Source organism: Rhea pennata, chromosome 19, assembly GCF_028389875.1.
Source record: "Rhea pennata isolate bPtePen1 chromosome 19, bPtePen1.pri, whole genome shotgun sequence".
Taxonomy (NCBI): Eukaryota; Metazoa; Chordata; class Aves; order Rheiformes; family Rheidae; genus Rhea; species Rhea pennata.
In genome coordinates, this window is record NC_084681.1 from 4,531,335 (window position 1) to 4,544,167 (window position 12,833).

The 12,833-nt window shown below is 43.2% G+C and overlaps 1 protein-coding gene across 2 annotated transcripts in view; it reads right to left on the minus strand.

Moving 5' to 3' along the window:
* Nucleotides 1–3,062: 3,062 nt before the first annotated feature.
* The window catches only part of RHBDL3 (rhomboid like 3), a 61,229-nt gene continuing 51,458 nt past the window's right edge, over nucleotides 3,063–12,833 (minus strand). For both annotated transcript variants that reach the window (XM_062591679.1, XM_062591678.1), the window contains 4 exons: nucleotides 11,922–12,034; nucleotides 9,050–9,150; nucleotides 4,447–4,507; nucleotides 3,063–3,862 (listed from right to left, as the gene is read on the minus strand). In XM_062591679.1, the coding sequence (XP_062447663.1) occupies nucleotides 3,591–3,862; nucleotides 4,447–4,507; nucleotides 9,050–9,150; nucleotides 11,922–12,034 (547 nt within the window). In that variant the 3' untranslated portion in view covers nucleotides 3,063–3,590. The remainder of the gene's footprint in view (nucleotides 3,863–4,446; nucleotides 4,508–9,049; nucleotides 9,151–11,921; nucleotides 12,035–12,833) is intronic.

Genomic DNA, 12,833 nt, shown 5'->3' on the forward strand with positions numbered 1-12,833 from the left:
CACAAATGAGCAGGACGGAGATTATTAAGGCTGTGAAATAAGCCAGCAGCATCAAGGACATCTGGAGGTAAAAGAAAGAAAAGCCTGCTTGCTATCAGCTCTCTGGTGCTGCAGCACTATGGCACTGCTGGGTGAATTAGAAAATAACGTAGCTGGATTTCCCGATAACTCCGTAGTAACATGGCAAGCTTTCACAGTACAATTTTAGTGACTTAAGTATAATCACAAACACCTAAGAATTTTGCATTGCTCTTTACTCCATGAGCTGATGTGTTCTCAGCAGACACCAGGCTCAACGTACAACCTGCTCTGCGTATGCAGTGAGTTTCCAGCTCTGATGAACAAGAATGTGACAGGGTTTCACTTCTCAACCTACAATAAATCTAGCACTGATCTTAAGTCTGGCCTGATTGCCAGGGTTGGTTGCAGACTTTCTCCTGCAGACAGGGAACTAGGCCACAGAGTGGAGGTTAGAAAGATGAACAACATTTTGGGAGAGCAAGTCAAGCTCAAAGTGAGAACTCTTTTGAAACTCAGTTCATGTGAACTTGTGAACTATGTTCAGCTATGGGTGAAGGACCGGAGAAGGGCTCCTGAAATACCCTGTTAGCTGCCTCCTGCCCCTGAGCAGAGGCCTAGATACCCTGGCCAGGGTCAGGGAGAGGCTGATGAAGAGGGACAGTGGCCCTTGAGCCTCTTGCTCGCTGCTTTGCAACAGAGCGCATCGCTGGCAGACACAGAAAGCTTTTCTAGGGAGAAACTGATGAGTATTAAACAGCTTTTGGATGAGAAATCAAAAATAAAAGCCAATCTGTACATATTGTACTCTGATAAATTATAGGCAGAATAACCCAGGGTTTGTTGTGATTGACATTTTCTACCACAAATTTAAATGTTTTCCTAAAAACTTCTCGGAAACTCCATTTCCTGCTCAGCTCTAATTTAAAGGCACCTGTAATCAAAAGGCTTAGCAACAGGTAAGGAAAGGAATGTCCTCCTTCAGAGTGAACCATGTTTTTGTCAGTATTCTAACCTCTCACTCTCCTCCTTGCCTGTTGTTCCCCCAGGTTGTCTCCCCCACTGCAAAACTCACCGGCCAGCTCCTGACCAGAAACAACGCATGTAAACTCTTGCGACTTCTCTGACCCACGCCCGAGCTGCAGAGATAAAATGGCATGAGGAGACACTCCCCTCCTCCCAAACAATTAGAGCTCTGAACTTTATCCCTTCTTCTTGTCCCTTGACCCGAGGACTGATGAACAATGTGTCAGCCACGGGAAACAACGAAGGTGCAGTTACCTCAGAGCACCCATTCCTGTACACAAAGAAGGCAAAAAATGTTCCTTTCACACGTAAGGCTTATTCCAGACTGTAGAAATCCTTTCCTTCTTCCCCTTCCCTTTCCCAAAGGCAATAGGGAGTTTTACTAGCAAGTCCTATGCAGCCAGAACTTCACCCTTGCAGAGAGCTTCATTCAAAAAGGGAAAGAAAGGGACAGCTGATGACCACTAGTGAGTGTCTCCTCTAGTGGGAAAGACAACCACTAGTTTGTGGTATCAGCTGGCAGCACCAATTATACAGTTGAAAGAATAAAGCCCATGACACACGGACACTTTGCTATAGAGCAAACCTGACTGTTACAGTGCCCATGAGATGTGCCATGGAAAGCCTGAGCAGTGATTCTCTGGCAGAGACTAAGGACCTCCCTTGTGTTACTCCAATCCTACAGCCTTCATAGGGCAGCTCCCTTACAAGGGACCTGGTTTTCTTATGGAAAGCAGCTTTCTCTCCAACATCCCAAATAGTCCCTTTATGCAATTTTTTGTTTCTCATTTTATTTATCAACCAAATAAAAAAAATTGCAGAAATTTTTTAAAAACAAATTTGCACAAAAAAGCAGTAAGTGTTTTCTGGTTAAGGGTCTGATGCAACCTGAGAATCAATCCACCTCTCCTCTCCCTGGGATGGCAAAAGGCATCTCTCCACAGAGGGCGAGCAAGGCTTGGGCTCCGCTTGGGTTGATTTGCCCTGTTCCTCTGTGCAGAGGGTCCCACCAAAACATGCGTCATCCTTCTGCATTGCCAAGGGCACCGACATGCCAATAGAAAAGGAAAAAAGGAGCTGGTCCAGAGACACTCCTATGCCTGCTTTATCGAGCCCACTGACCTTGGTGGGAAAGGGGAGGGCATCCACATTCCTGCACTCTATTTTCGCAACTCTCTAAAGTGAGAAGCAAAATAACATAAACACCTGACAGAGACATGTACCTAAAGCACTGCTCCTGCTCCCGGCGTTCCAGTCTGGTTCCCCGGTCCGTGCAGGCAGCATGCTGCTGTACACACTGTGCTACAGACCAGTGAGAGATTCCTAATCCGGGGCTCAACCTCTGTTAAGCAAAAAGGCATCATTGCAACTGTTGCTTAGAGCCCCTCAACCTCCATTGCCTCAGAAAGGCTGGCCATCTTTGTCATTTTAGCAGTCACTGGAAAAACAGTTTTATCAGCTTCACAGTAATCACAGTAACACCCTTTCCATTTTGGTAGGAAATCAGTGCCACATACCACCCAGCTTGAACTCCACTGACTTCAGCAGACAAATTTGGCCCCACATGGACTGGATGGCTAGAAAGTCTATATAGTTCTCTGCACTGCTGTGAATGATCCAGGTTTTTATATCAAGCCTACTGGAGGAGTTGAGATCCTTGCTTGGAGCTCACTACAGGCCAGACAGGCAAGACATTAGAACAACATGGCCAAAAAAGAACAGGGAGAAGAAAACAGCACCCGATTGTCAACTGATAAAAACACAAATAAATCTTTGCTCCCTTTTCCCAAATAAAAATAAACACCAGCCACACCATCTACCACACAGCAGGCTGGGAAAAATGAAGTGAAACATGCAGAGTAAAAGTCACCTCTAGCTGGGTGTCCAAACCACTCCTTAAGAGTCCTCAAGATTTCTAGTGCAATACTGTTTTATCTGTATTTGAGGACCAGTCTCTACCACTTTGGGTGATGAAGTTCTGCTGATCTTTTTGAAAAACAGTTTTCACCATAGGCTAAAATATTTAAGGAACCATTCAAGTAATCAGACGGTGGCACTGGTATGGCTGAACAGTCAGATGTATCCATTGAAACCAAACCCAAGCTGCCTTGTGAATATCAGTTGAGTATGCAGTTAGTAAATGTCTGCTCTTTTTCCATTTAGTGTTCAGTAACATTGAGGAGTTTTGCTCAACAGCTGGCCACAAGTACAGCACTGACAGGGAAAATGCAAATAGCCCATACAAAACATGGATGTGTGCTAACAAACCAAGCAATAAATGCTGAGGTACAAGCTGTCCCACAAGAGCCCCTGCAGTAGAAAAAGTGCAGGGTCAAAGCCAGCCAGTATTACAGTATCTGCTAAATTCATGCTCAAACTGATCACCCCTTTCACTTGTGAAACCTTTAAGTGTCTCCTTCAGAACATGCTTGTGTTCAAAAGAATCACTCTCCCTAAGTTTCACATAAAAATAGATCCTCCATGTTGATTTATTTAACATAGCTGGCCAATGAGTTCCACTCTTCAGAGTTTTTTGTCCTGTGCTTTCAGGGAGGGGGAGGAAGCTTCAGATCCAACAGGTTGTAGGCAAAGATATTCCAGAAGATGGCAAACAAGACAAAAATGAGATAAATAGAAAGGAAGATCCACCATAAGGACTGGTCTTGGAGTCTCTGCTCATAGTTCCTCAAGATGATGACACCAAGAGTGATTCCAACCACTACCCCTCCCAGGTGAGCCATGAAGCTGGGGTGCGGGCATGGTGGGTAGGCAGAGGGGTGAAATCGCAGCCACACAGCTCTTCCAAATTCAAAGCTCACTGGAATAAAGAAGGAAAAGAAAGTTATTGTCTAGGTCTCCTGAATGGTTGGTGGGAGCTTGGGCTTTTGGCAGTGTAGACAGGTAGGAGAATATTCTCTTTCCAAAATTTTATATCAAAATCATAAAAAGTGTGAGTTAGAATTTGAAGAAAGTCGTCTGTGGTGAATACATGGCCTAGCTACCCTTGCAGTGCCACCCTAGGGATATGCCTGGAAGATAATTCATTAATGTTTGTATACTGCTTTTGCCATCCCAGAGGGGAACTGTGTTAGGAAACCTAAGCATTAGCATTGGGAAAGCATTGCTTTTTTGAGAATTCAAAAATAAGCATCTAAGTCCTAGATCTTCATAAAGGCCACAAGCTACAGATGCTGGCTAACAACAAATCATCATCTACAAATGTTTGCATTGAAACCTAAAATCTGCATTCAAGAATGATGTGGTTGTTGCTGCGAGAAGATTCAGCTGCAGATTCCTACCAAAACTGCTGCAAAGTCAAAACCCCCTGAATTAGCATGAACTCTCATGACTAGGACAAACAAAGCAGGACCATGCATGTGCCAAGTATTGTGTGATACTTACTACAGATCAAGGCAACAGCCATGCGCAGCAGTTTGAATTGGCACTTCATTCCTGACCAGTTCTGGAAAAGAGACAAGAAAAATAAAGTCGCACAGCATGCAAACCTGAAAGAATTTTGCATTCAGATCTGCACTGGAGGAGTGTCAAGGGTGGACATCCTTGGAAACAAGCTTCTTTCACTGCCTTTACCACCTGGCCACAACTTCTCCACTCGCCACACCAAATACAGATCTGTCAACCACAGAGGACATAACCATAAAGGACATGTTATAGATATGTCCCAGTTATGGACAAATCCATAACTGCTTTGCCTGGCAGTCTTACTAACTTACTTTCTTTGCCTGACATCCAGCCAGCCTAGCTCTGTCTCTGACATCGGCCTGGCCTTTGGCTGGCCTAGCCCTTCTCCAGGGGGTGGGAGGAGCCCCCACTAATGACTGACAGTCAGCAGAGCCAACAGACAAGTGTTTGCACATAAAATAAACAACAACGAATTAATCACTGCATTTCCTCAGAGCATTTCAAGAGTCTTGAATAAAGCTTCACAGCAACAGCCCAGCCAAGATAAAGACAATCCCCATTTGATTCTGGATGAGAAAGCAGAGACAGAAGGGGGACAGAGCTGCCCCAAACTCCCAGAAAAAATCCTCTGGAGCTGGGCCTAATCCCCACATTTCTCAGAGTGCTCTACCCTGAGACCCTCCAGCCCCAGCACTAGGACTCTAGTCCCTCCTTGCTGCAGACAGCTTTGCTCCCTGATGCAGATCACTCTTGAAAATAAACCATCAGCCAGAAATCCTAGAGTTGAAGAACAACTTTTCCAAATCCAGATTACTGTCTCCTCTCTACAAGCAGTTGTTTTTCACCATATATAATTGGAAATAGCCCAGGACTGCTCATGACTGTTATAAATGTAGAAGGCAGATTTTAGAAGCTAAGGAATTTTGAGAAATCACTGGTTTATGTATGTGGGCCATGTCTATTGAGTGTATATTCACTGTACCAATTTAACATGAATGCACAAAATGGAAAATCATTTGTCAATACGCTTATGCTGCAGAGTTGGGATAAAAAGTCCCCTTGGATCCAGGACATGGGCCTGGTTCAATCTGCTAATGGATGAAGACACTAACAAAGAGTCTGACCTACAGCTGACTCAAATATATGGACAGATTCCAACTGATTTCAGTATGCCTTTAACGAGGATCAAAGCCAAGGTCTACATGTTTCCCAAAGTCAAAGGCTTTTCAGATCTGAGTCTGTCTTGGCTCATCTTTTTTCTTTTTTTTTTTTTTTTTTTTTAAAAAAAAAAAACACAACAAACCAACACAGAGGTACCAGTGGTAGTTACAGTGCATGGAAGGTGCCACTGCTATTGAAAGGAGTAGCAGATACGCAGTGGAGTAGCATCAAGAGGTACATTTCTAAGAGCTCACTTGGATCTCACCCAGCTACCATCCTCACAAGTCAACAGCAATACTATACATGGGCTTGGAAGGATCAGATTTTAAACCAAGTGCCCAGAATTGGTATTCTCTCCTTTCACCCAAAGCAGACTTCAATAATTCCCGCACAAACAGTTAAAAGTATTTGAAGGGGAAAATCCAATAGATTTTACAATATAGACAGCTAAAATGGACAGCTAAAAACAGTGTTACTTAGCAAATAAATTAACAGGTATAATTCTGCAAAATAAGTGTCCTATAATATTTCCTTTCTTGTTCTGAATTGCCTGAATGTTGAATTTCAGAAGGACTAAGCTTTACATGTAAGCATGAAGTTTTACCTTAAATTCCAACTACATAATGTAAAAAATACATTAATTTACTCACCTTGGGAAACCCTGATGTATTAGACAACATCAGATAAAATTATGTAAAGCAATACCTAGCATTCAACACAAACAAGAACCGTCCTGGTTAACATCACATCAGCTGACTGTGGTTCACTTGGTGGGCCAACACGGTCACCTGTCAAACGATTTCTCCATGCATTCAAGCCTGATTGTACATTTCCACTGCTACTGCCTGTACCTCAATCTCCCTGGAACTCAGAATTTTCTGTGGAGTGCAAATAATGAAGACCTCAACAAATGTAAATCAAGGAGACAGCTCTAAAAGAAAGTCTTGATTTGACCTCTTCCGTTTTCAGGCATGGTCATTAGTCAGGATGATGGAATGAGAATTTCTGAATGACAATTAGAAATCCTGGGAGAAATGTCCAAATTCTTCTTTGTCCACTTGCAAAAAATTTCCAAGCAGAAAAAGAGATCGTGTCCTGGGAAATCAGATGTATGACAATACATTATTATTATTTTTAAGCAGTAAAGAAAATTTTGCCTGTTGACAGCAGTATCAGATACCAGGCAATAATAATATTCTGGAACATCTCCCTGTCGGCAGGCCTCTTGTAACAAACTACCTGTTCATCACACTGAATGAAAAATATTTGTAAACTCTTCAGCTTAAGCTCAACAGTACCTGCTGACCTGCGGAAGCAATATTCTGCAATACACATAACAAATACTCAAGTTTTATGTGGGATCTATCTGTAAATCACTTCTATGATGGCAAAAGTGCAATCTCTACAAAATAAGCAACTCATTTTCTCTCTCTACAGAGGCATCTAACCCAGTCAGAAGGCTCTGAACTCATGCTGATTAATATGTGCAGGTCCTTTTGCTCTTCATTTCCATGGAGCTGTTTTGAATTTCTCCCTTTACTCTTTCTTTAGGGTGAGATGCTTTATTGCTTTCCTCTGTAGGTTATTTTATGTAGTTAATTTCATAAATACTTATTTTTACAAGCAGGGTTGTTGTCATTTCCTTTGGTTACCAGGAGGCATAAGAGAACAGAAGATTCAAATGACACCCTCCCTGTACCAGTCTCTCCTCTTCCGCAGCATGCTATAAGCATCTTTGCAAAAAAATGAGCATTACCAGCAATTCAGCTGAGTGGCAAATAGCCAGCATCTTTTTCAGTATGTAACGGTGTCACATCTAGATATTAAGTAAGCAGAGAGAGGGGAGAAATGGAGGAAAAAAGAAAAGCAAAAAACTCCATCAGAATGGAGAAGGCAATAAAAGGCATTTCAGATCAGGAGAGAAGGGAAACAGTGATAATGGAGGTGCTCCCACAGGAATTGCTAAATACTTTTGCAGGAGGCCAATGAGCGATAAAATGACAGGTTCTTTTGCAGTATCCTAAGAAGCATGAGAAGATCACTGCTGAAGACTCCCTACACACCTCTGGCAGAGCATCCTCCTCTAAAGCAAATCTGAAATTCCTCCAATTTCCCCCTCCCCCCACAAATCTCAATGTGAAGAAACTCTGTGTCTGCACTAATACCCTCTGAGTGAGGAAAACCCTCTCCCACACTGAACCAACAGAAGCATGGGCCACAACTCATACTGAACTTCACTGTGTATCAGAAGGCATTTCCCCAACAGGAACCCTGTGGTATAGGGACAGGAACCCTCTCCCCTCTCCCTACCCACTCAGTGTCCTAATTCTGGTGACAGCCCCCAGCTCAACCGTGCCCTGAAAAACTCAAAAGACAGCAAGAGAGACCTATTCTGCTCAGGAAATCACTCACTTCCCCCATTCCCAGCTGCCTGGGGCAGCACTGGTTTGTAGGTTGCAGCTCAGGTCTGCTTTCTGCATTAAATCCAAGGTTTTCTTTTAGGCTTGACACAAGTACCACCACACATGCACACGTTTTCCAGTGCCCATATAACAGACCTTCTGTCGCCACTGCAGCTGACTCTCACTGTCTTCACACTCAGACCCCAGGGAAGGCTGCATTACCATCTTTTTATGGCTATTCTGCTCTGACATTCCTGGTACAGGGCAGATATGCAACCACATACCACCACACATGAACCCTAATCACAGCAAAAATATCTCTCTCAGCAAAGCAGCTTTCACCTGGCAGCCAGCTTAGGGGTCACACAAGCAGACCTGCTGGGCTTTGCCACTACTTTGCTGAATATTGTGGATGAGCTGTTGTTTCCAAGCCTTAGAGATATGAAGATGTTGGTATTTATTAAATGAAGGTGTTGGTATTTACTGACTGAAAATACTTCATTACATGAAACACCAAGAAAAAAAAAAGAAATATATATACATATGTATGTATATATCACCAGTATGGGCAGGGGGCAGCTTCAGTCTGGGTATTACAAAAGTAGGTAAGGGATATTCTGCACCCAAATAAACCAAATACTGAAATTCTCTTAAGTAGCAGCTAACATGACATGACATATGAAGACAGAAACAGCCCTGCAAATCCTGCAAAGCTGGTTAGCTCCTTCTTTTCCAAACATTTCTCTGCCTGTGTGAAGAGAGCTGAAAGCCTGGAGCAAGCTGATAAGTCTTGTTTCCAGATTCTGCTGACAGGTTGCCAGTCAAGGTACCAAGCTACCACCAGCTGCAGTGTAACATTTCCATTCCAGGGCCAGACCACTGAGACAAGACACAGTTAACTACGGTAAGCCCTGAATGACCAATAGCTGGGTCAGGCGCTATTTCCAGTTGCTGGGATCATCAGACTTGGCTGGATTCATTCACTTTTGAAGAGGCTAGACAATCATTCCAGTACTCACCATGACTATATTGGCCAAGTGAGCAGAGACGAGTGCATACACACCTCCAGAGGAGCCCACCACAGGCGCAGTCATATCAGCTACTGACACTGCAAGGGATCCTGGCAGGAAGAACAAAGGTTTATTACAATTGCGAGCCAAATAAAAACACTCTTTTTACCTATGTCCCTGCAACTGCCTGTTCCGGGTTAACTGATGAAGGCCAGCAATACCTGGGGAAATCAAAAAGAAAGGAGGGGGGAAGGGGAAATAAATCGACTTGAGAGACTATCTCAGCACTGTCAAAAAAGTGACTGATCAATTCTTTTGCACCTACTTTAAAAGCAGTCAAGGAGGCCAGCACAAGGCAGCCATAGATATTCAAACGTGTGCTTTGAAAGGCACTTACACCCTGATCAAAATAACAAGGAAGCAAAAGAAAGAAAAATGTCTGTGTCTTATTCCTCATTGGAGGATAAAACAGAAGTAGCTGCAGTCCTGGCAAGACAAATATTTGCACAGTGAGAAGAAACTGGGGACTTGTAACTTAGCACAGGATTCTAATCAAAGCACAGCCTGTTATTTATAAAGCTGTAGAGTAAAACTAGCTAAAAATAACTTGGATGGAGGCAGTAAAAAGGAGATGACAAAGGAACAAGCCAATCACTTAAAGGTACCACTAATAATGATACATCCAAACATAGATATTGCTTCTTCTCTTAATCTCAATTACAGGTTGTCTGGATCTGCTCAAATCTTCTTTCATTGCAAACTATGAGTAATTGAAAAGACAAAAAAGACACAGACAGACTTGGTATCACAAGGCATAGATAGTGAAGACCTCTGTGATGAGCAAGAAAAGGGAAAGCACTCAGTGGCAAATCTTTGGAGAGTCCTTGGTAGTACACAAACTTCTAATGAATTCCTGAAGCATTACTGATTTCTCTCCTAATATAGCACCTGATTTTGGGTCAAGAAAGTGCTGAGGTTCCACCAGCCAACTCTGGTCATAGCTCCCTTCCTCACTGTAGAGTCTCAAGACTTCTCAGCACTTAAACACTGACATTACGAAAAAGTTAATGAGAAGTTAATAAGGGAGTAATGACAACTTGCAGTTCAATCCTTGGACATTGCACTGAGCACACTTCTTTGGTCCCTCAGTCTCAGCATGTCCTATTAGCAGAGCCAGACAAACAAGAGAAGATAGATGCACAGAAATAGGTGACCTCTCTGTATAAGTAGGGAAAGGCTATTGTGGCCCATGTCTTCATTCCACTGCCTACTCCTGACTGCTAAGGAGCTGTGTTACCTTTACATTGCCTGCATCCCCAGCATTAAGTATGACTTTTACTCCCTCTCCTGGCACAGGTCAAAGAACAAAACACATTTAGTAATCAGCTAATAACTCAAACAGGAAAGGATAGGATGGGATACTTTTGTGTGTGGGACCATTCAGTCACATTTATTGTTCCATCCTGCACTAAGAAGGGAAGTTTTTCTTTCCTTTTGGCACTTTCTTCTACAATTTATAAGGCACAGGGCATGAAAGGTAAGCCTGTGAGGATGTGGCAGACTGTCTAGGAGGAAATTGGGATCATTTGTGTAGTAGAAAAGAACCAACAACTCTGGGTGGGCTTGTGAGCTTCAGGCTCTGACTACAGCCTGTAGATCCCGAGTTGTTCAGCCCAGCTCAATGACTGGTAGAGCCTGTGCTTGGCCTTACCGGCCCTGCCAGGAGGACCACGAGCACAGGAATCTGGAGGCAGCCAGCAACTCGCCACACTCGCCTGGGCTAACGCTCAGCAGATCCAATGCTCATTTGCTTTGCTAGCCTAGCACAAGGCTGTTCTCAGCATTGCCACAGATGTGCAATGTGTGTTACATATATATAAACAAAACTACAGGGCTTAATAGATGGATCGAGGAAGAAAAGTTCGTGTCTGGAAAGTTGCAGATTAGGGACCACTTTAATGCTTATTAAAATCATAGACAGGGGACACCAGAGCAGGTCTGCTAACTCCTTTCTCTGCACTAAAGAATGCAGTGTTTGTATCATGCCTCGTCCTGTGTCTTAGTCCAATTATTCTTCTCACAGCCTCCCCCCTGGAGTGTGGGATTTATTAGTACTCAATGCAGCCCATTTTACAATGGCTTTATCTGCTCATTATGGAAAAAATTAAAATTATGTAGCTGAAAAAAAAATCATAAATCTTGAGCTAAGGCAGTCAATCCCTGTCTGAGTTCCACTGTGAAGCCCTTGGTTGTTCTCACACTCTCCTCCCGTTTTAATTAGATGTTGATCCATTGTCAGCTAACTTCCATCACTTGCAAACTGCTGGAAAAGCCAAACATAAATAAAAACAATACAGCACAAACTAAAAATCAATCAAACCCTATGGCTTCATATTTAAATGGATTTCCAGGTTCCTGTACACTGCTTACAGGCTGCAACCAGATACTACTTGCTTACTCAGGCTGTAGGAACCAGAGAATACAGGTCAAAAGGAAGAAAAACTGATACAGGACCTGGGAAAAAAATGACCCTTCATATAGGGGGGCAAAGGATGCTTCTGCTGACACCTTTCTTCTAAGCATTCATGAGACATGAGAGGAAAGGAGCAGTGTGACCTCTACAGGCATTTTCAGGAAGACCATCTACAGCAAGACTATTTTGAACAATTACTTTTAGCAGGGCTCCTACACACAAAGCCTATGGCTAGTTGGAAAGAGATATCAAGCTGTAGCATATTTCCCACCTCCAATCTCCAAAAAAGTTTTAAAACACAAATATAAAATCAGTGACTGCTTTTCTCCAACATCTAAAACTTAAGAAAGTCAGCACAGACCATTTCAGATGCCCTTCCATCTGAAGCCATCCAGAAGTGTCACCTACCTGCCACAACTCCAGCAATGTAGACAAAGCTGATCCTTGCTGCTCCATGCACCATTTCCAGGGGAACCCCAACCAAGAGCTGAAGGAGAACATTAAGTCCAAGGTGTTCTATCCTGTGGCAAGGAAAAATGACAGTTATTCAGCTTTCTAACTCTTTGTTCCCCTTCTCATGCCTGAGACAGTGAAGTCTTGGAAAGGAGATCAAATAGCATCTGCTGCATGAAAGTAGACCGCAATACTAGGTAAAACAATGGTTTCTGGAACAATCAGGCCCAGAGCTGAGATGTCCCTTCCCTCCTTGCTGCTTGTGATCTCTTTGATACCCTCCTAAGTCTTTCAGCCAAAAACCTCAGAGGACTTTCAGTTATTAATGACACTTTTTTCTTTTTGTTTTTAAACAGAGGGGTTGAAAAATGTGAAAAAGTGAAATGATTTGTCCAAAAAATGCAGCAGGATGGCAGAAGAGCCAGGAAAAGAACCCAGAAACTTTACTTGCTCTTCCCTTTCCCTTTCTAGTGATACAGCCTTCCCTGGGCATATTACATTGCGATGATGGGGAGTGGATATTGAGTTAACAACAAAGTAAGCCTAGCAGTCCCCCTATTTTATTGCGGACACATAATGCAGTTTTACAGTTCGTGCTGTCTGCTTCTCACCCTTTTCTGCTGAGTTTGCTTCAATGGGATCATGGTCAAAGTGGGAAGCAGAGGGAGTTTTCATGTCTGGCTGACACAGGCTGGCAGCACAGTGGGACACGGACTGTATTCAGTGAAGACCTCTGTTCTCCTACCTTTGCTCCCATTACAATCAACACCAAAATTCCTGTTGAATACAATGAGAAGAGTTGGTCTGAGACTGGTCTTGTGGAAAACCCCACTGTGCACATCAGCAAGTGCAGGGCCACCTGTAGTC